The 23,953-nt window shown below is 42.1% G+C and overlaps 1 protein-coding gene across 1 annotated transcript in view; it reads right to left on the bottom strand.

The window, feature by feature from the left end:
* The window catches only part of rnf213b (ring finger protein 213b), a 163,557-nt gene that overhangs the window by 40,017 nt on the left and 99,587 nt on the right, over positions 1-23,953 (bottom strand). The window contains exons 30-41 of the mRNA XM_078225711.1: positions 23,604-23,740; positions 22,225-22,320; positions 20,078-20,196; positions 14,891-15,013; positions 14,054-14,109; positions 13,521-13,674; positions 12,192-12,327; positions 10,737-10,925; positions 9,017-9,147; positions 6,919-7,076; positions 6,025-6,237; positions 3,942-4,120 (exon numbers count right to left, since the gene is read on the bottom strand). Of these exons, the coding sequence (XP_078081837.1) occupies positions 3,942-4,120; positions 6,025-6,237; positions 6,919-7,076; positions 9,017-9,147; positions 10,737-10,925; positions 12,192-12,327; positions 13,521-13,674; positions 14,054-14,109; positions 14,891-15,013; positions 20,078-20,196; positions 22,225-22,320; positions 23,604-23,740 (1,691 nt within the window). The remainder of the gene's footprint in view (positions 1-3,941; positions 4,121-6,024; positions 6,238-6,918; positions 7,077-9,016; positions 9,148-10,736; positions 10,926-12,191; positions 12,328-13,520; positions 13,675-14,053; positions 14,110-14,890; positions 15,014-20,077; positions 20,197-22,224; positions 22,321-23,603; positions 23,741-23,953) is intronic.

The raw sequence follows: 23,953 nt of genomic DNA, 5'->3' as shown, positions 1-23,953 counted from the left end.
TCTGCCATTTTTTGGCCCACTGGCCCAGTTGATCAAGATCATGTTGTAGTATATTTAAGGACAATTTTGATTCATTGTTTTCTGGGCGACCACGGCCACAATTCTCCACCCCACTGCGCTAACCTCGTGGGGTTTGCGTGAGTGTTTGCACCTCACTTGCGTTCCCAGCACCAGTTTTCCGGCAGCTTCTGCTCCAAGCTGGAAATAGGCGGGGCGATGCACAGACCATTTAAATGGTCATTTCAATTTAATTTGCATGATTATCAGGCCCGGGACTGAAGGCTCCCACGCCGGCAGAGTATTTCACTCCAGTGGGGATTTAACTAACTCCCCACTAACGGGGAACTAGGGGCCCAACCCCGCTGGAGTGAAGTTGGGGGGGGGGGGGGGGGGAGAAGAGGGCAATCGGGCAGATGGGGTGCCCTCTGGGTATTGGCACCCTTGGGGTGCCAATCTGTGCCCCCAGCATTTCCCAAAGGTTAAAGTGCCAATGCCCAGGGGCACTTTGGCACTGCCCAGCAGGCATGGGACAGTGCCAAGGAGGTGGGGTATATAGGGGGTGGGGCCCGGGGGCGGTCATTTGGGATGGGGGTCCCGCTGCCACTCTGCAGTCGGGATTGGTGGAGGGAAGCAGGGAGGCCAGCGATCAGGGCGGGCAGTCAGCCTGCTGGGGGGAGTCGGTAACTGTTGGGTGGGGGTGGGGGTGCAGAGAGTCGTCATTGCAGGGGTCGCAGGGCTGGCCAGCAATCGAGTTGGCCAGATTTCAGGAGGTCGTCAGTACGGGATCACTGCGCATGCGCCAATCTTGGCACCGACAGATTGGTACATGTGCAGTCGTTCGCTCAGCACACTGATTTCAGCCTCTTCAGCAGGAATAGGCCCTGTCCCCTGAAATTGAATGATATTCACGCTGGTGGCCTCTGCAATGCACAGAGTGTGGGAGATTCTTGCCTGAACTCCCACTGAAAAAAGTGAATTACTCCGGTTTTCATGCAAATTCGACACTTACAATGTTTTTGGGAGAATTCCAGCCTACACCTTTTCACGGAACGGAAATAGGAATTTATCTCATGAAAAGGTGAAAGCAAAATGACCTTGTTAAGAATATTGAAATTATTTGGCACACTCTCTCTTGTAAAGGTTTGCCACTTATCTGTATTAAATCTCTCTCAAGGGGTTTCCCAGGAGGACAGCTTTACAATGGAGCTCCTTACCTCTGCAACTATTCTTCACCATCTTTTACCTTTACCTCCCAAGTTCCTCGCTTTCACTATTCAAGATCTTTATGCTCGAATAGCGGCAGTTATTTAACCAAAACTACAAGTTCAAGTTACAATATAGAGCCATTTCTATACGGCCCCTTGTTCATCTCCTGTCCTCGATGGTTCCCAATGTGCTCTTATCAATGGCTGGAATTTTAAAATTCCTCCAGCATCCTCTATTAGATTGGACCGTACAGTTGCAGTGAGTACAAACTGGTATGCAATCATTTCAACAACTTACAATCATTAAACAAGTCTATGCCAGTTCTCTGTGGAGCAATCCTGTAGGTCTCATTCCCTTGCTCCACCTCAATATAGATTTATATTTATACATTTCAAGTTTTAATTTGAGTTTTTCAATTTGGCAGCCCATCCTCCACCTTGGTTAGATGCATTAGCCATGCTAAATTCTCCCTCAGCGTACCCAACAGGCGCCGGGGTGTGGCGACTAGGGGATTTTCACAGTAACTTCATTGCAGTGTTAATGTAAGCCTACTTGTGACACTGAAATAAACTTTAACTTTTACTTTCTGCAATTCCTGTTTTACAACTGACTTTTACCATTTGTTTCAGTTTTATTCCGTTTATTTGCTGCGACTGCATTCTCCGATGGTCCATCTAGATTCTAGTAACTAACCTGCAGCTGAGTGCTCAATTTACTGTTCCTTTCTTTGGGAAATTTCCAAATCATCCTGAGCTAGTTCTGATCTTTTTCTGCTGGTTCCTACTCTGCATTTTGCTAAACTGCTGTCACATGACCTTTGCTGTAACTTACTGCCTGATTGTCACCATGGCTAATATACCTCTGCCACTGCAATAAGTGTCACCAAAGCCACTCTTGCCTTTGTTGGATCAAGCTATGTTGATTCATGGTCAATTTTTGTGCCTCCTTGATTCTCCATTTTCTATGGGAAAAACCTGTGACAGTGTCCAACTATACTTTGTACTTCAAGTAATTGCTGGGTTCACTCACACACTATACTCACCTCTAAACTCCATAGCATCCAAAACTCTGCTGTCAATTCTCTAGTAAGAAGTTTAACAACACCAGGTTAAAGTCCAACAGGTTTATTTGGTAGCAAAAGCCACACAAGATGAATCTTGTTCAGCTTCATTTTCATTTTGTGTTACACAGAAACATAGAAACTAGAAGCAGGCGTAGGCCATTTGGCCCTTTGAGCCTGCTCCGCCATTCATTTTGATTGTGGCTGATCATGAAATTCAATATCCTGATCCCACTACCCTCCACCCCCCCCCCCCCCACTCCCCGATCCTTATAGTCCCAAGAGCTATATTTAATTTCTTCTTGAAATCACACAACATTTTGGCCTCAATTACATTCTATGGTAGTGAATCCCACACATTCACCACCCTCTGGGTGAAGAAATTTCTGCTCACCTCAGTTCTAAAAGGTTTATCCCTTATCCTCAAACTATGAACCCGAGTTCTGGACTCCCCCACCATTGGGAACATTCTTTCCAAATCTACCCTGTCTAACCCTGTTAGAATTCTATTCTAGTGAGAGATTCCCTCTCACTCTTCCAAACTCCAATAAATACAATCCTAACCGACTTAATCTCTCCTCATAGGACAGAGCTGCCATCCCAGGAATCAGCCTGGTAACCTTTGCTGCACTCCCTCTATAGCAAGGACACCCTTCCTCAGATAAGGACACCAAAACTGCACACAATACACCAGATGCGGCCTCACCAATGTCTATGTTATCTTGGGGACTGTCGCAAGAATTAATTCCTTTAATAAGTTTCTAAATTAACATTAAAATTAGTCTCACCATAAACAGAATGCCCCTTTAAGTAACTCAATTTGTGTCATTGATTTAAAATACAATGTTTGTGTATATTTCTTTGTGATGTAAAAGAACCAAGTCAGTTTTAGAGAAAATGTTTCATAGTGTGAAGATGGAAACAGGAAAGATTAAGGAGGGAAGGGAGGAATGAGCTTAGCAAAATGAGCTTTTTAAAGAGGTATGGGTAGCACAGTGGTTAGCATTGCTGCCTCACAGCTCCAGGGACCTGGGTTCGATTCCCGGCTTGGATCACTGTCTGTGTGGAGTTTGCACATTCTCCCCGTGTCTGCATAGGTTCCCTCCGGGTGCTCCAGTTTCCTCCCACAGTTCAAAGATGTGCGGGTTAGGTTGATTGGCCGTGCTAAATTGCCCCTTAGTGTCACAAGATGCGTAGGTTGGAGGGATTAGCGGGGTAAATATGTGGAGTTAGGTAGATGGGGCCTGGATGGGATTGTTATCGGTGCAGGCTCAATGGGCTGAATGGCCTCCTTCTGTACTGTAGGGATTCTACGAGATGAAATAAAGTGAGAAAGGTGAAGCGGAGTAATTATGAAAGAAAATTCCAAAAAAAGGATGGAATGATTTGAGGATCAGTGACCGAGTGAAATAGGAGTGCAATAATTTGGTGTCACGGGATTATAGGATACAGGCTGGTATACTTAGCGGAGAAAAACGCTCATCAGTGCATTAGGATAAATTTTTGCTGCGAGTTAAAATAGCAATTTTATAATTCCTTACCACATCTAAGCTAGCCTTGTTTGTGGTGACCACAAATCTTAAAACTACTTTGCAATATTTCCTACTTCTTTTTAATATCTATGCCTCATTCGCTATAAATCTTCAAACTGTATTTTAACAAAAAAAATCCTTACTGGACAAAATGTACAATAGGCGATTTGATTCCTTGACATTGCAGGAATTCGTCAGTGCAGATGAGCTCAATGGGCATCTGCAGACTGTTAACCTTCTGTAGCCAGATCTTACATGATGTTTCAGTGCGTGCATATTCTAGCATTTCAACACAGGCAGCTGCTGCATAAACATCTATGACCTGCAATAAAATGAGGAAAAAATAATTGACTGCACGTTTATAAAGGGGTGGAAAAGTTGCATAGAAACAGCTCAGCACAAATATAGAGGAACCTATTACACGCAACACAGCCTTTATTAATTAAACTCAAAAACCTTTGAGAGGTAGATTAGTTATAAAGGATTTTAATCCAAAAAAATATGCTTAGGGTAGATAAGTCACCTGGTCTGGATGGATCCCTGATAGCTAAAAGAAATGAGGGTGGAGATAGTAGAAGGACTTGTCTTAGTTTTTCAAACTTCCCGAGATGTGGGGAAGTGCCGGAGGATTGCGGAGTGGACGACACCCTTATTCAAGAAAGAGTGCCGGGCACTTAATCCTGGGGTGGGGGGAACAGGCACTTGGAGAGGTTTGAGTTAATTAAGGAGAGTTGGCACGGATATGTAAAAAAACAGATTGTGCCAACTAATTTAATCAACTTGTTTTGAAGAAGTAACAAAGAGTGGATGATGGGAATGTGGTGGATGTTGTCTATATGGACATGGAAAGCATTTGACAAAGTACCAAATAAAAGGCTGATTATAAGAATTAAGGCTTATGGAAAAAGATGGCCAGTGTCCAATTGGATTAAAAAACTTTCTGATTTGATTTACTGTCACATGTATTAGCATACAGTGAAAAGTATTGTTTCTTGTGCGCTATACAGACAGAGCGTACTGTTCGCAGACAAGGAAACAAGAGAGTGCAGAATGTAGTGTTACAGTCATAGCTCGGGTGTAGAGAAAGATCAACTTAATGCAAAGACAGAATGCAATGAGTTGAGGTAGACAGTTTTACATACAAAGGTGGTGGACAGTGATGTTCACCAAAGGTCTGTGCTAGGAGCACTGCTTTATTGTTATAAATGATTTGGATTTTGGAATAGGGACTAAAATTTCAAGATTTGCTGATGTTACCAAACTTGGAGCGACAAACAGTGAGGATGATACAAATTGCCTACATATGGAATAATGATAGGCTCAACACGGGAGCCAGTATGGACTCAATGGATTGAATGGCATCCTTCTGTAACATAAATGACGATGACATCAGATACAACACTTTAAAAAAAAATTCTGATGTCCTTAACTTTACTAAATACATTACAGATGTAATGTAGCTCAAAGACAATTAGGTACTAATTATTTTACACTGAAATTGCTACACATTTTTAATATTGGAAATTTTATAAAATTAACTCATGCACCATTTGAAGTGTGGAAGAAACATTTCAGATTTGGTATTTAAAGGGTGATCCACAAGTATTTGTGACTGTTACATGTTCAATGGCTATAGCACTCACTAGAATGGCATTCAGTAAAGAATGTCATTTCTTCTGCTTATGACAAAATTAAAAGGTTAGTGACTACAGAACAATGATTGGTCTTTGAAAATAATCTGGATTGGAATGTCACAACAATAATAAGATGCTAAATAAATATAATTTTTTCCCTTCCCTATGGTTATCAAAAATAAAATTTGTAACATAATTCTGCAATTTAACTTTTGAGGGGGCAGCATGATAGCACAGTGGTTAGCACTGCTGCTTCACAGCTCCAGGGACCTGGGTTCGATTCCCGGCTTGGGTCACTGTCTGTGTGGAGTTTGCACATTCTCCTCGTGTCTGCGTGGGTTTCCTCCAGGTGCTCCAGTTTCCTCCCACAGTCCAAAGATGTACGGGTTAGGTTGATTGGCCATGCTAAAAAAATTGCTCCTTAGTGTCCTGAGATGCGTAGGTTAGAGGGATTAGCGGGTAAATATGTAAGGATAAGGGGGTAGGGCCTGGGTGGGATTGTGGTCGGTGCAGACTGGATGGGCCAGATGGCCTCTTTCTGCACTGTAGGATTTCTATGATTCTTAACGGAAATGTTGTTCAGCATACTCACCATCTCACTGTTTTCTGCTCTCTGAATTTCATTCTCCATCTTCTGTAGAAGCTGCAGGACGTGAGGATGCACTGCGACAATGTGTGAAAAATTTTGCAGACGATTTTTGAAGTGTTGATATGCAAAGTGCACCCAAAGTAGAGAGACAGGATCTTCAATGCCATATTTCATTTTCAGTTCATTTACACAGGACATCAGTGCTCCTCGAAGGAACTAAATTAAACATGCAAAAAAAGTTCAACAAGTTTAGCAAGTAGGACAACATATTTAATAAATATTTCTCTGGCGGAGCTGTACAGTAAATCATACAACATGAATTACCAAATATACTAATGTGAATGTTGAATTTTTGAGACCCTGTTCAGGCATAAAAAGTGAGAGGGTTAACTTTTAATGTTTGTGAGGGACTTACTTTCAACTGAACGCTAATGGGGGAAGCCATCGTGGAGACAATCAGAAACACTTGACCAGCACTCCCATCATTTGGGCACGTGTCGATGATCCCAGCCCAGGACAACTGCTGTGCAAACTCTTGTCTGGGAAGTTCCAAGAGGGATTCCCCAGTGCACCTCCCGGAGTACCCACCCAATCGGACGCTGGGGAGCTCGGAAGGTACGGTCCATTGTGTTCGGTTTTTGAATTTTAATTACGAAGCCTTGCATTTTACTATCACTACACATTATGCACCCACAATATAGATTATTTGAAAAATTAGGGTAGTTTTTCAGTTTATTAGCCCAGCAGAGCACACAAGAGAAATTTGGCTGAGATCCCGCTTGATTTTCTTCTCTGGTCTGTCCGAATGGTAAAGGTCTATCTCATTATGAATAGTTATGTGCAAGTACTTTCCCAATTTGAAACATCTAAGTTATCACCTGGACTGAAATATCTTACCTGAAACTCAGATTCACATGAAATGCTCATGGTCATCAGTAGGAAATCATCCAAATACCTCGAGAAAAAATTGTGTTTCCTCTCAGCACCCACATTCGAGAGGTACTTTCCAAATGCAGTTTTGTTAAATATTTCATTCATCTTTTGCTCAGTTTGTCCTGTTTAGGAGTTTGGGAATTAGAACAGGCAATTATTAATTTTGTGCAATAATTTCAAGATTCCCAGCTACACTTCCCGCTGCCTCGGCAAAGCAACCAGCATAATCAAAGACCCCACACACCCCGGACATACTCTCTTCCACCTTGTTTCGTTGGGAAAAAGTGCCGGGGCTCAGGCTCGCTCTGCCAAGGTGGCAATGCCCAGCGGCTATCTCCCCTGGCACTCGACCCTCTAGGGGGCCTCAATTGCCCCCCCCCCCCTCCCCCATTCCAGCGGGGTCAGGCCGCCAGCTTCCCGCAAGTGCGGAGCTATACTAAACCCTGTTAGAGTGAAATATTCCTGGCGTGGTGGTGGGGAGCAAGCGGGCCCAGAGACTTCAGTCCCAGACCCGCTAATGATATTCAAATTGTATTAAAATGAGGGTCTGCATACATTATGCAGCTCCATGCCGATTTCCAATGCAGAGCTGACAGCGCTGGAAATCCGACTGCAAGAGACGTGCGGAGGTCCAGCGGGGAGCCCGCGAAGCAGCCTCTGCTAGAGTCGCCTGGCCCGCTGCACTACTTTTGTAGTGTAGCGGAATGGGAGAATCACCCCTATGTTCTGCACCCTCTCCTTTTTCTTCCCCTATGTACTCTATGAACGGAATGCTTTGTCTCTATAAGAGCAACACTTTTCACTGTACCTGACAACAATAAATTAACTCAAAAAATTTACAACTGCTGTCTAATGAAAATGTATTTTGCAGAAATTGCACTGAGATAATAGTATTAAACAGAAAGAGCAGGTGGCTGATGTGTGGTATCATGGTATCTAAAAACGTACTCAGGGTGTCCCCTGAACATTGCCACCTTGGCACTGCCCAAGGGGGGGGAAATAGTGGAGGGCCAGCAATGCGAGGATCGCGAGGCTGGCCAGCGATCGGGAGGCCAGCAGAGAGGGGCCACTGCATATGCGGCGATCTCGGCGCTGACAGATCGGCGCATGCGCAATGGCCCGCTCAGCACTATGCTACCGCCTCTCCAGCCTGCTGATTTTTTGCGTGATTTTCGATACTGCACTCTGCCGTGCATACACTGTGGGAAATTCTTCTCTGAACTCCAATTGAAAAAACAGCGCGATTTACTCCAGTTTTCACACAAATTTGACACTTCGAATTTTTTGAGGGAGAATCAGACCCCGCAATGTCTGCTCGGTACAAAAATATATTTTCTGGTGTAGGAACAAACAAACTGATAAGGAGCCAATGGTTAAAATAATAAATGATGTAAGACAGTCATGGGATTGAAACCCAAGCAAGTAAACATTGTGTGTGGGGCACTTTTGTACTTGGATAATAGGGTTTTGGTTGCAAGCCAGTAATTGGTTTAATGGGTTGGACAGTTTTTGATCCACAGAAAGGGTATGCAAAAAGGGTGATTGGGCAAATGTTTTATGTGATTCTGCAATCGTTCAGCCTCTGCCAAGGCTGGATTCAAGATATCAATAGGGCTAAAGAGAGATGTTGTTTGGTTGCAATTCCAAAGCAATGCTCACTGAAGTAGTAAGAGATGTTGTGTTTCCTTACACAGCCCGGTCAATTCTCAAATGCGTCACTTTGGGGAGAATGGAACAGAGCTCACAGGGAAGATGGAAAAATCAATGTCAATAAACATGGGCTAACTTCATGCTCTGCCTGCCACATCGCATGTCTGGATCTGATTTTACTCTTTCCCGGCAGCTGAAGCAGTAGCAAGTGTAGATTTAAATAAATAATGGTTTCATATAAAACTTATACATCCTCTCATTATCCTATGATACTTCATGTCTATTTCCAGTCTGAAGTACTGCAGTATTTTGTTTGGACCTCCTACCAATTGGCTCTGTTTAATCAAATCGTAGCATTGGTATAAATATTTAATTTCATTTAATTCTCCTTGCGAACACAGTTATCAAATACCTTCCATGTACTGGGTCTGAATCCACAACTCATCCAGGAAGTCTTTTATTCTCCCACTGAAAGGCAGCGTATTGAAAATTGGCAATATGTCCATCTTCATGTAGTTGTGGACAACAATTTCAGATTGTAAGCTGACAAAACAAAAATAAACATTTTCCTCAAAGATTATAGGGAAAGTGCAGACAATTTTATGGCACAATTTAACTTTTCACCTGGCAGATAAAAAGATCAGAAGTGTGGGGATGGGTGCTACTCTGGAAGCCTGTGGTCATAGAGTCATAGAGGTTTACAGCATGGAAACAGGCCCTTCAGCCCAACTTGTCCATGCCGTCCTTTTTTTAAAAAACAAAACCCCTAAGTTAATCCCTATTGCCCGCATTTGGCCCATATCCCTCTATACACATTGTACCCATGTAACGATCTAAATGCTTTTTAAGAGACAAAATTTTACCCACCTCTACTACTACCTCTGGCAGCTTGTTCCAAACACTCACCACCCTCTGAAAAAATTGCCCCTCTGGACACTTTCATATCTCTCCCCTCTCACCTTAAACCCATGCCCTCTAGTTTTAGACTCCCCTACCTTTGGGAAAATATATTGACTATCTAGCTGATCTGTGCCCCTCATTATTTTACAGACCTCTATAAGGTCACCCCTCAGCCTCCCAGTGCAGTGGGCCGGGAGGCATAACCGGACGCCATTTAGCGGTCTTCCTGGTGGACACCACAGTCTCCGGGCGTCCGGGCCCCGGATTTCCGGCAGCATCAGATCCATGCCAGAAATCAGCACGGAGCTGCTTTAAATATTTAAATGAACATTTTAATCTTATTAGCCGGCCCAGGACTGAAGCCCCACTCCAGCGGTGTTTATAACAGTTCCCCACTAACAGGGAGCTGGCAGCCTGACCTCACTGGAGTGAAGGGAGGCCATTGAGGCCCCCCAGGAGGTCCGGTGGGGGGGAAGGGGGGGTGGGTGGGAATGTCTCTTGAACATTGCCAGCCTGGTCGCCTGGCACTGCCAAGGGGCACAGTGGCAATGCCTGGGGGCACTGCCCACTGATCATCAGGCAGTGCCAAGGGGGCGGGGTCACATACGTCAGTAAAGACATTGCACCTGCATCTCACTACATCAAATAGTCAGAAACCAGTGTTCCAGAATGCTTGGCATCAGCCCAATTTAACATTTTTGGAACCGGACCGCAAAATGCAATTCACGAGCTGGAGACAAATTCCCATAGGAATGCATGAAGTCCTTTTGCAGCAGTTTTTTATTTGTTGGTTATTCATGTCTGCCTCTGATAAAAGTAATTGTACATCAACTGACAGGTTAGGCAGTGAACCTTCTTTTGTGCCCCTACTAATGTAGGTTTGTAACCTTTCAGTTTAAGAGCTGTAGTGCTAAGCTCCTCTTTCTTATACAAAGAACCTAGGCTCTGCACAACATTCATTGAGAGAGAAATACAATGGCAAACCCCTGCCACCCAGCTGATCTGAAACTTGACAGTTAAGACCAGCAAGCACTAGGAAGATAAAGAACTATTCTACTCTATTTAGCAGTGGGAAATCCAGTACACCATATGAAGCATTAATCCATTATAGATAAAAGGTGCTGCACTTGTTCAATATGAAGGAGGGAGGGAGCTATATTTAATAAGCATTATGTCACAGGTCAATGAGCAGCCTTTATATAGAACACCACTGTACGGGTTAAAACACCTACCTGAAGGTACTTCTGTCGTAAGGAACATGCAGCAGGTTGGGGTCACTAAAAATGTCCATCCAAAGTTTTTGTACAAATGCAGGAGAATCGTCAATTAACAAGTTTAGGTTACAGTCCCGGTCTATGATAGAGATAATCTGTGCCAGGAAAGGTGTCACTACTTTTTGAACTCGTTTCCAAAGTGTGTGCCTGTAAAATAAGAAGCATTTTTTTAAAAAAGAGGTGAAAAACCAAGGCCCATTGTGCAAGTCAGCACAGAGACTGTGAAGCATAGAACACAGAATATTACAGCGCAGTACAGGCCCTTCGGCCCTCGATGTTGCGCCGACCTGTGAAACCAATCGGAAGCCCATCTAACCTACACTATTCCAATATCATCCATATGTTTACCCAATGACCATTTAAATGCCCTTAATGTTGGCATAGCAAAGATAAGTCGAGAAGGAGTTGATAAGTGAAGCCAATCTGGTGTTTTACAAGTTTATAGATTATTGGGAGGATGGACGATAATTTTATAACATCACAAGTTAATGCCAATGTAAAGTGGCACGGTGACCCAAAAGCATTTGTGCAATGAGTAAGTTAAAGTCTCATTAGACTCCCAAGCCAGGAAGCAAAAGATTCTTTGTCGCAGATTGCCTCATTGCTTGGACTTCACAACAGATGTGGTATAATCTTGTGAATGTTCGGAGAGAAACATAGCTCCTACCCATTCTCCCTACATTGAAAATGAGCAATCCATCACATGTTCTCATAGTTCATTCATGTTAACCTGAAGTTGAAGCCCAATGATGTGGGTGCTGTTAAGAGAGATGAAATTGTGATGGAAATCAGACAAAAATGAAAGACAGTCTGGTGATAAGCAAAATTACAAAAAGTTAAGAAGTGGGAAAGCTTCTGAAAATTACATGTGACGCGAGGCTAAAACTTGCTCATCGTTTGCACCCAGAGGAAAGTCATGCTCAGAGATGCAGCAATTATTGTTAAAGAATTGACATTAACAATACAGTGGTGTTGTTTTATCAACCTACACTCTCTCAGTGCAGCGCTACAATAGAACAGGATTGATGAATTTACTATGTATAATACAGGTCAATTTATTGGACCTGCATTCCACTGTGTCCTCCAGGATGAGTTCAGCTAGGCATCCTGCAGTTAAGGTTAGCACGAGTGTACTTTAATTTTATACATGAAATTAACAACATTTTGTTTCATGCATGTATTTTTTGTGGGCAAGCCATTGTGCATTACTTAATTATTCCAGTACATGCCTGCTGAGACCACAAATATAAATTGTTCGTAACTGACTAAAATGCAGTACCTGACCACCAGTAAATTTTTAATTTCTTTGAGAATTTTTGTTTTTACAAAGTGAATCTTCAACAATTATTTATTTTGCATTTTAAAAATTATGTTTTCAGATCTCCACAGGAGGAACCACCAATTTAGACGTACCTGAAGGTACCACCTTCCTGAAGTGCTTCAAGGTTTGAGGCTTCCCGCACCATCCACTCAGTTGCATTGAGAGATTCCTCATCTCGTTTCAGCAGAAGAGAATGTAGCTTTTGTTTCATCATTGCCAGAAATGAAGCTAAATGAGAAAATGGGTAGAGTTTGGTGAATCCACTGAGAAGTCATTCTTCTGAACGGCACAAATATCTTCCAATCATTAACATAGACATGCTGTCCATTTTTGCAATAAACACACGGTAAATAATGTGTATGAGATAATTATCTAAGAATCAGTTTGAAGAGTTATTGATCAACATCCAAAATACTGAAATAAGAATCTGCCTGCCTGAAATGCACTGCTGCCTCACAGCGCCAGGGACCAGGTTCGATTCCCGGCTTCTGTCGCTGTCTGTGCGGAGTTTGCATGTCCTCCCCGTATCTGCATGGGTTTCCTGCGGGTACTCCGGTTTCCTCCCACAGTCCAAAGATGTGCAGGCTAGGTGGATTGGCCATGCTAAATTGCTATTAGTGTTAAGAGGACTAGCTAGGGTAAATGCATGGGGTTATGGAGATAGGGCCTGGGTGGGATTGTGGTCGGAACAGGCCAAATGGCCTTCTTCTGCACTGCAGGATTTTATGAAATGCTTTAAGCTGTGATCTATACTTAAACAGGTTAAGCAATCCTAGTTATTGAAAAAGCCTAAGACCCAATTGCTGTTTCAGCTTACCACTTCTAGTGATATTTCATGATCAACATCGACCTGTGTATGACAATCTCACAGCTGCAAGGAACTTGGATGGATGGTGTAATGGAAAATTTTAACATAAAGAACAAAGCAGACCACAGGTCAGGATGGCCAAGCTTGGGCTAGTTCGATAAGGAGGAACTAAAATGGTTAAAACTCAAGGTTGAGCAGCTGCACAAGGGGGCGGTTGAGAAACAGCAGGAGCGAGCAGAATGATTGAAACTGGCTGAATGAGGAAGATAAGGAAAATACAGCAAAGAAAAACAACTCCCCAATACAGAATGGAAAAGTACTGATATTGTATTAGCTCATTACTGCATGTGCATCTGGGTAGCCAGGCTAGCAGTAGAATAGGTATAAAGACTGTCGTTTGCTGTACTCAGGCGCGCCTTCCCTCACACTCTCTGAAGTGGCTGGAGGAACGCGACCTCTGCAGAGTGAAATAAACGTTGTTCCTATCCATGACTGACTGTCTCTGAATCCTATTTTTCCACCACAATGGGCAGAAGCTTAATACGATGAGTGTAATTTGTAAATGGCTACTTTTAGACATAATACTTTGATCAATGTAAAATAGTTAGCAAACCTTTTAACTCAACGTCTTCGGTTAACAGCGAAAGCAGGACCTCTACTCGTGTAGTGCTGCGACTAGAACCTTGGTGCAGGTCCCTCAGCATGCTAACAGCAGACTGCACACAGCTCCTTATGAGGGAGGTTGTATCCAGCACCTTTTCATTATCCTTTTTAAAGAAACAAGTTAACATTTGAAACCAGTTTGTAAATGATCCAAGTTTTAAATATATATTACTAGCTACAAAATGTGTGCAGTTCAACAACAATAAAGCATAATTATGAATTGCTAATCACCAACAACACAGAAACAACTACACTTCTATTCACCAGAGCAGCAAAGGAACCACTATCCTGAGATGTTTGAACTAATTGTATCGCTATCTTTATTTTTCTTTGGCATTTTGAAATGCCAACTCAAACCTACCAAAACTTGTTCTTAATGCTTAATTTCAAGATTTTCAGACGCTGAACACATATGGCACTGCAGGTACTGCCAGTAGCAGATTCAAGAGGCAAAGGATTCAAAATGAATGAGCAAACACTTACAAAAGGCGATTCAGCGATAGGCTCTTCAGTCTTCACCTCCTGGTCTACAATCATGGCTGGGATACAAACAGAAAGCTGTTAAGTATATTAATTTTATTTTCAAAAAGCCATAATTAGTAAACGGTCAATCAATTAAACAACTAACAACAGAATTCCTGTGGCTCCCTTTAAAACAAGACGGAATAAAAAGCAGAAAAAGAAAAGGTACATCTCTCAGATAGAAAAGGGAGATTACAAGACAGGAACAACATAAATAGGGTTGCGGGTCACCTGCTCACCCTTATGGTCGACGGACAGAATATAGCATAGGTCCAAAACAATGTGTGTGTGTGTGTGTGTGTGTGTGTGGGTGGGGGTGGGGGTGGGGTGGAGGAAACACAAATTCTAACTATATAATTCACTAAATCTATCGAACTGGAAGACTTCCAATTTTTGGATACTTTTATCTGGGTTCGATAAATAGTTCAAATTATTGACAGAACATTCAATTATCTAATAATTAATTACCCCTGAATAGAACTGGTGTCATTTTTAAGGTATTTTCCCCAAAGTTGCTCATATCCTGAAATAACTGCCTAGATCCAGGGTTTTTAATTTGAAAATATCCAATCCCTACCCTGGTCAAGTGTTTACCGGATGGGAACAGCACGAGATGTGTCAGAAAGTTGTGCCAGGTTTCTGCTAAAAGCAAATCAACCAATCACAAGTTTTCAAATTTTTTGCAACTACTCAACTTTAAAAAAAATTTTTTTTAAATCAATTAAATGTTCATTAAGATCATGTTGCAGATATCTAAAGAATGTCTAGAAAAGCACATGGAAATGATAAAATACATACGTTCAGGCTCCCTTGGCTCTTTGCCAAACAGCTGGCTAATCGTAACACCTCTGAAAGCAGTCACATTTGCAACCATTTCTTTCGACTTCCTGAGGTCATCAATATGAACAGACTGCCACGGGTCTAATAAGAGATAGAAATTTTATCGTCATGACTTACTGCTATTTACTTTCACATCAAATGACGGGGCTGCATTTTGATTAAATGTTACATAAGCAAAGTACAGAATGCACATAAACCCTGAATCACTTTTCATAATTTATAATTTCAAAGTAGCCATTGGATGTTGTAATAGCTTACGAGGATATCATTATGAATCATTTAGAATCATACAGTGCATAAGAGGCCTTTCTGTGCCGACATGTATAAAACACCTAACCTCCCACCTAATCCCAGCACTTGGTCCATAGCCTTAAATAAGAATGTAAGAAATAGGAGCAGGAGTCGGCCATCTAGCCCCTCGAGCCTACCCTGCCATTCAATAAGATCATGGCTGATCTGATAGTGGTTTAGTTCCACTTACCCGCTGCTCCCCATAACCCTTAATTCACTTATTGATCAGAAATCTATCTACCTTTAACAAGGTAGCCTCCACTGCTTCAATGGGCAGAGAATTCCAGAGATTCACTACCCTCTGAGAGAAGTTGTTCCTCCTCAACTCTGTTCTAAACTGACTCCCCCTTATTTTGAGGCTGTGTCCTCTAGTTCTTGTTTCCTTTCTAAGGTGGAAAGAATCTCTCTACCTCTACCCCGTCTAGCCCCTTCATTATCTTATATGTCTCTATAAGATCTCCCCTCAGCCTTCTAAACTCCAACGAGTACAGACCCAATCTACTCAATCTCTCCTCATAAGCTAACCCTCTCATCTCTGGTATCAACCTGGTGAACCTTCTCTGTACTTCCTCCAAGGCGAATATATCCTTCCGCAAATAAGGGGACCAAAATTGCACACAGTACTCCAGTTGCGGCCTCACCAGTACCTTGTACAATTGCAGCAAGACCTCCCTGCTTTTATACTCCATCCCCTTCACGATAAAGGCCAACATTCCATTTGCCTTCTTGATCACCTGCTGCACCTGCAAACTGAGTTTTTGCAATTCATGCACAAGGACCCCCAGTTCCCTCTGCACAGTAGCATGTTGTAATTTTTCACCATTTAAATAATAGTCCATTTTACTATTATTCCTTCCGAAGTGGATAACCTCACACTTGTCAACGTTATACTCCATCTGCCAGATCCTCGCCCACTCACTTAGCCTATCCAAATCTCTCTTCAGACTTTCCGCATCCTCCACGCAATTCGCTTTCCCACTCATGTGTGTCATCCGCAAACTTTTGTTACTCTACATTCGGTCCCCTCCTCCAGATCGTCTATGTATATGGTAAACAGTTGAGGCCCCAGCACCGATTCCTGCGGCACGCCACTAGTCACCAACTGCCAACCAGAAAAGCACCCATTTATTCCAACTCTGCTTCCTGTTAGATAGTGTGGTGGAAAAATAGGATTCAGAGACAGTCAGTCATGGATAGGAACAACGTTTATTTTACACTGCAGAGGTCGCGTTCCTCCAGCCACTTCAGAGAGTGTGGGGGAAGGCGCGCCTGAGTACAGCAAACGACAGTCTTTATACCTATTCTACTGCGAACCTGGCTACACTGACACACATGCAGTAATGAGCTAATACAATATCAATACTTTTCCATTCTGTATTAGGGAGTTGTTTTTCTTCCTTTGCTGTATTTTCCTTATCTTCCTCATTCAGCCAGTTTCAATCATTCTGCTCGCTCCTGCTGTTTCTCAACCGCCCCCTTGTGCAGCTGCTCAACCTTGAGTTTTAACCATTTTAGTTCCTCCTTATCGAACTAGCCCAAGCTTGGCCATCCTGACCTGTGGTCTGTTTTGTTCTTTATGTTAAAATTTTCCATTACAATTGCCAATCCTCAATTCACGCTAACACTTTACCCCCAACTCCGTGTGACCTAATCTTCTGCAGCAACCTTTTGTGAGGCACCTTATCGAACGCCTTCTGGAAATCTAAAAACACCACATCCACCGGTTCCCCTCTGTCAACTGCACTCATTACATCTTCATAAAAATCCAGTAAATTCATCAAACACGACTTTCCCTTCATGAATCCATGCTGCGCCTGCTTGATCGAACCATTTTTTTCCAGGTGTCCTGCTATTTCTTCTTTGATGATGGATTCCAGCAATTTCCCAACTACGGACGTTAAGCTAACCGGCCTGTAGTTACCCGCCTTTTGTCTACCTCCTTTTTTAAACAGTGGCGTCACATTAGCTGTTTTCCAATCAGCCGGCACTTCCCCAGAGTCCAGCGAATTTTGATAAATTACAACCAACGCATCTGCTATTACTTCTGCCATTTCTTTCAGTACCCTGGGATGCATTACATCCGGGCTCAGGGACTTGTCTACCTTTAGTCCCATTAGCCTACCAAGCACTACCTCTTTAGTAATAGTAATCGTTTTAAGGACCTCACCCCCTACAGTCCCACGACCGTCAATTTTCGGTAAGCTATTTGTGTCCTCTACCGTGAAGACCGACACAAAAAACTTGCTTAAGGCCTCAGCCATTTCCTCATTTCCCATTATTAAATCCCCCTTCTCGTCTTCTAAGGGCCCAACATTTACTTTAGCTACTCTTTTCCTTTTTATATATTTGTAAAAACTTTTACTATCAGTTTTTATATTTTGTGCTAGTTTAGTTTCATAATCTATCTTTCCTTTCTTTATCGCTTTCTTAGTAGTTCTTTTTGTTTTTTAAAGCTTTCCCAATCTTCTAATTCCCCACTAGTTTTGGCCACTCTGTACGCATCAGTTTTTAATTTAATACTCTCCTTTATTTCCTTAGTTATCCACGGCTGGTAATCCCTTTTCTTACATTCCTTCTTTATCACAGGAATATATGTTTGCTGAGTACTGAGAAAAATCTCCTTAAAAATCCACCACTGTTGCTCAGCTGTTCTACCAACTAGTCTGCGCTCCCAGTCTACATTAGCCAATTCTGCCCTCATCCTATTGTACACCCCTTTGTTCAAGCAGAGGACACTGGTTGGGACCCTACTTTCTCACCCTCCATTTGTATTAGAAATTCAACCATATTGTGATCACTCATTCCAAGAGGATCCCTCACAAGATGATCATTAATTTTACCTGTCTCATTACACAGGGCCAGATCCAAGATAACTCGCTCCCTCGTAGGTTCTGTAACATACTGTTCGAGGATTGTTACGTCATGCCAAGTGCTCATCCACATACTTTTTAAAGGATGTGAGGCAACTCACCATTCCCATCCTCCCAGGCAGTGCATTCCAGACTGTCACCACCCTCTGGTTAAAAAAAGGTTTTCCCCAAACTTCCTGTCCCTCATCTTGAACTTGGGTCCCTTTGTGACTGAACCTTCAACTAAGGGGAACAGCTGCTCTTTATCCACTCTGTCCATGCCCCTCAATCTTGTACACCTCAATCATGTCGCCCCTCAATCTTCTCTGCTCCAACAAAAATAAGCCAAGCCTATCCAACCTCTCTTCATATCTTAAATGTTCCCACCCAGGCAGCATCCTGGTGAATCTCCTCTGCACCCTCTCCAGTGTAATCACATCCTTCCTATAACGTAGCAATCAGAACTGCACACAGTACTCTAGCTGTGGCCTCACCAAAGTTCTATGCAACTCCAACATGACTTCCTTGCTTTGTGATCTATGTCTCAATTGATAAAGGCAAGTGTCCCATATGCCTTTTTCACCATCCCACTGACATGCCCTTCCACCTTCAGAGATGTATGGACAAACACGCCAAGGTCCCTTTGTTCCACAGAACTTCCTAGTGTCGTGCCGTTCATTAAATGCTTTCTTGTCAAATTACTCCTTCCAAAGTGTACCACCTCACACTTTTCAGGGTTAAATTCCATCTGGTTACCTAAACTTAGTGGTTCAAGAGTAACTGGAACTATTGCTTTTTAGAATAAACTCACTTATCTGCATCAACAATCTGCCATTGTTGAACAAAACTCCTCACAGCGCGAGGGACCCGGGTTTGATTCCCAGCTTGGGTCACTGTCTGTGCGGCGTCTGCACGTTCTCCCTGTGTGTGCGTGTTTCCTCTGGGTGCTCCAGTTTCCTCCCACAGTCCAAAAGACATGCTGGTTAGGTGCATTGGCGATGCTAAATTCTCCCTCAGGCCGGAAGTTTACCCCACGCCCGCCCCGATTCTGGGAACGGGTGAGGCTCAGAGAACGGCATTCTCCGTTGGCCTCAGGCGGGGATCATATGAATCTTGGGTGGACGTGCCAGTAGAATTCCACCCTCCGTGTACCTGAACAGGTGCCAGAGTGTGGCGACTAGGGTTTTTTTTACAGTAACTTCATTGCAGTGTTAATGTGAGCCTACTTGTGACACTAATAAATAAACTTTAAACTTTGCTTATACAATGAGTCAATCCAACTGATATATTAAGCAACCATTTGCAACATTTTCTATAAAAGGATGGGCAACTCTTCCTCCACCTCCCAATCCTGCCAAATGTCTCCCTTTGGGAAAAGTAAAAGAGCAGTTTACCATACGAGGGAAGGGCACAATAAGAAATCTCACAACACCAGGTTAAAGTCCAACAGGTTTATTTGGTAGCATGAGTTTTCGGAGCACAGCTCCTTCATCACTCACCTGATGAAGGAGCAGTGCTCTGAAAGCTCGTGATACCAAATAAACCTGTTGGACTTTAACCTGGTGCTGTGAGACTTCTTACTGTGCCCACCCCAGTCCAACGCCGGCATTGCCACATCATATGAGGGAAGAGCAATGGTGCAGGAATGGTGGACTCGATGATCTGTGAACATCACAGTTGTTGGTCGAGTGGAGCAATTCTCCACCGCATTCTTGAAGATCTTGTCTAAAGATCTTTTAAAGAAGCACTCGTGGATATTTTATAGGGCAAATCATGGTAATTGGATTAAGAGCCTCTGGTTTAACAATCTAGCCAAGCCCCTGTTTTAAAACTTGCTACAATAATGTTCCAAATAAAATAATTCAATAAGAATTGATGGCATTAGCACAAGATATTGTAAATAATTGGATGCAGACTCACCAGTAATGTCACTTCAAACCAGGAATTATAAACGCATGAAGGAAAAAAAAAATCAAACTGTGGGAAAATAATCCAATTTCTTTACCTCCATGAAATCCTACGTATGTTGATCCACCTTCCATTCTTGGTAATTTAATGATGAAATACACATAGACTGTCCAATCATTACTTTTGTTTTGATTGATTTCATTTATAGTTGAATACCTACCAAAAGAGCAGGGTATTGTGTTATAACAGGTTGTATTATAACAGGTACAAACTGAGTAATCTTTCATTCATTAAAATTTCTTGTTTGCGTGCATGCAATGATTTTGATATCAATGTGCCAATTTTCTAGTTAAATGATTGTTCTTGAAATCTAGAATTTCTTGGGTTACTGTCTGTGTGGAGTTTGCACGTTCTCCCCGTGTCTGCATGGGTTTCCTCCGGGTGCTCCGGTTTCCTCCCACGGTCCGAAAGACGTGCTGGTTAGGTGCATTGACCTGAACAGGCGCCGGAGTGTGGCGACTGGGGGAATTTCACAGTAACTTTATTCCAAGGTTAATGTAAGCCTTACTTGTGACTAATAAAGAAACTTTAAATTATGAGATCATCTCTGCACAGATATGTAGTGGCTGCACCTGCAAAATATTAACTGCACTCCCAGCAATACATAATCCCAGTATTCAGTACCAGGCAACCACGTGATTGTATTACATGATACACACTCAGGAAGAAAATCCGAGTTCCCATTACTAAATCAATTTTAATAAAGAAGATTTCTATGACCAAATTTTGATGAAATTCGGAAACAGAATTAAACTGTGGGCTGTGTCGCAGGTTAGTACTGTTGACATCTCGGTCATTCCTCACTAAATGAGTTACTTACCGTGGCCAAATTTGTACTAAAAAGTCTCTTGGGACAAAACCAAGCAGGTTAGCGCACACTCCAACTTTTGGTCATTTGAGCTCTCTTCCTGTCTCAACTCAATATGACAGCCATCCATAGTTGTCTCTCATTTCTCCCCAGTCTTCTCTCATACATTCTCTGAGCAGATCTTGTCCATGAGATCCACCGCTCTGCAAATTCCATTCACTATTAACATGCTAATTTCTTTTGGTGGTTCTTGTGCTAGCAGACATTGCGATTGATTTTCCGCTCTTCCAGTCGAAACCAGCATCATCAAAAACAAATCTTCAACCGCACTCTCCTTGCAAACTACCATCTAATCTCTAAACTTTTCTCTCCAAAGTTCTTGAACCTGCTGTCACTTTCCAAACCCATGTCCATTTTTCCAAATAAACTCCATGTTTAATTCTTTCCCGTTGTTTCTGTCCCCACAATGACAACTTTAACAATTAAGGTGCATGAGCCTGTTTCATTCTCCTTGACCCTTTACATGGTTGACTATACCAGTTTCTTCCAATGCCTTGCATTGTCCAGATCAGTAGCACCGACCTTTACTTGGATCCACTCTTGCCACTTGATCATAGTCAGAGTATCTCCAGCAAGGATATTGTTTCCTGCCTTAACCGTATCCCCCTTTGCTTCTTCAATTAGAAAAGGCAACATTACCAGCAGTCATGGGATTAGCTTTCTATATACAAAGAAAATCAGAAGAGATTTATACTATGAGGCCCCCCCCCCTCCGCCGCACCCTCCTAGTACAAATCTTTTCTGATTTTCTTTGTTCTTAGCTCTGACAAAGGGTCAGACTCGAAACGTTGGCTTTATTCTCTCTCCATAGATGCTGTCAGACCTGCTGAGATTTTCCTGCATTTTCGGTTTTTGATATTATTCTGTGTTTGATTCTCTCCACGATCTCACCCCCTCCCCATCTCTGTAAATTCCTCTAGCCTTAAATATAGCCTGAACTCTGTTCCTTTCTTCTCTTCTTGTATATTCTCATTCCCTTTATTGTACCACAGCTGCCTAGGCCCATGCTCTGGTCTCCAAGTCCATCTTCTCCCCCCTCCTTCCTTTAAGACACTCCATAAAGATCAATGTAGTTGTGTGTCATCACTGCATGATGATTTTAGCAAATTAGAATTTAGGGACTTTTCACTCATTCATTAAAATATAAAAAGGTATACGTTAATCTTCAAGAAAGGAAGTTGTATTGCTTTGCAAATGTAGTAACAATGCTACAGAACAGAAGAGCCCATAACTAGATTGATGCTCTTTTAATTCATACCAAAGGAAGAAAAATAAGGAGAGTAACAGTGAGGATAGAGAGCAGGGATGATACTCACTTTGCAGAAGCAATCAAATTTGCACTTTGTGAACTGTTTTCAAAGTCTGTTTGTACAAGCAAGATTTTGTTTCCTTGGCTGGAATCAACACAGTGCCTAGACACAAAGAAAATAATTCAGGACATTTAACTAGGTCCCCATTTTGCTTACATTTGAACAACAAGGAAGCAAGAATGAAGGAGAGCTCCCCTTGGACCAATACATCAGTTAACTGGTGACCTATACTATTTTTTGTGGTAGGACCTTTATTATCTACCAGAGAAATGAGGGGGGAAAACTTTGATTACAACTGATCCCGGTAACAGCCTATAAGAAGTAAAGAGCAGGCAGTCATTTAGCTATCACCAAATATTTTAGGACATGTTTTTAATGCTTGCTTATTCATCAGAAATATGATATTTTGAGGTACTCTGTACATTACATCGATTCACCAAACAGCAAAACAATTATTATTTCATTTTTAAAAGATAATAATAGATTTCATACAAGTTTTGACTGTAGAGGGGGGATACAGGTGTGAATTATTGGCATACAGGGTTACAAGTAGATATTGCAATAACAGTGAAAGATAACTTCATGTCATGTTTTGAGCAAGAGACAGAGAATCACAACCGGTATCTTAAAAATCAAACCAAGCCAGTTAAAAACAACTTTTGAAAGAATATGATTCTGATAATTTGGAATCCATTCCATATTAAGGTGAATATCGACTGAGGTGTTTAAAAGGGGAATAATTATTTAAGGGTACTAGGAGATCTTGTGGCGCAGTAGGTAGTGTCCTTGCCTCTGAGCCAGAAGCTCTGGGTTTGAGTCCTACCCCAGGACACGATGGCCAAGGAGGTGCATTCGTAATGAGTTCAAGCAGGTTGAAAATGTCAACCTGTAAATTCTTAAAAACAAGCCAATGGCTGGCGGTAAGCCCTCTGTAAGCCCTCTGGTGACAGACTAGCATCCTGTTCTGGGAATTACTAGATATGGAAACATACAAAAGTCTGCCTTAGTGCACCACTAGATCCGGGAAGACAATAGAAGATTAAGGTTGCTTAGGGCAAGGGAATTTTGATTTAAAAAATTAGATTTGCTATAACTAAAATAGTACAACGGGTCTGATTGGATGAATGTTCTATTCCTATTGGTCTATAGGGCATTTTTGCATTCTAAAGACCCTATCCTAACAAGAAAACTGGTAATTTAAATTATTGTAATAAAAAAGCAATACCTGGACTAAATTTAAAAGCTCAATATCTTCAGAATACAACTTGTGCTTTGTGACACTGGCAAAAAAATGGCCATTTGCTGCTGGCACTCATTGAAGGCAATTATTAATTAGCAGGTAACAGTTAAACAATTTAACATGCGAGTACCAGCTGAAAACAAACCTTATTTTCTTCAGAAACGAATGTTCTGTGTCAAATTGCTGCAGCGAGAAACAGAAGACAGTCTGAATACTCTCACTCACTTCTCTTTGCAAAAATTCAATGTCAGAAGCTGTTAGAAGCCGTGAGTAAGTTGTAACCTGAAACAAAGAATAAACAGTTCGTTAACTGCAGATGAGAATACAGTGAACATCACAACTGTGTCCCAATAAAAAACCGACAATTACAACGTAGATTTCTGTACTTTTAACACCAGCTGTGGCCTTACTAGACAAGACTGAAATTGCAACTTTATACCAAATTGCCAACATGACTACAGTTAAAGGTAGGTAAACAGAAACCTCAAGCATTAT

The sequence above is a fragment of the Mustelus asterias genome, chromosome 12 (assembly GCF_964213995.1).
Source record: "Mustelus asterias chromosome 12, sMusAst1.hap1.1, whole genome shotgun sequence".
Lineage (NCBI taxonomy): Eukaryota > Metazoa > Chordata > Chondrichthyes > Carcharhiniformes > Triakidae > Mustelus > Mustelus asterias.
This window is presented reverse-complemented; position numbering and strand designations above follow the sequence as displayed.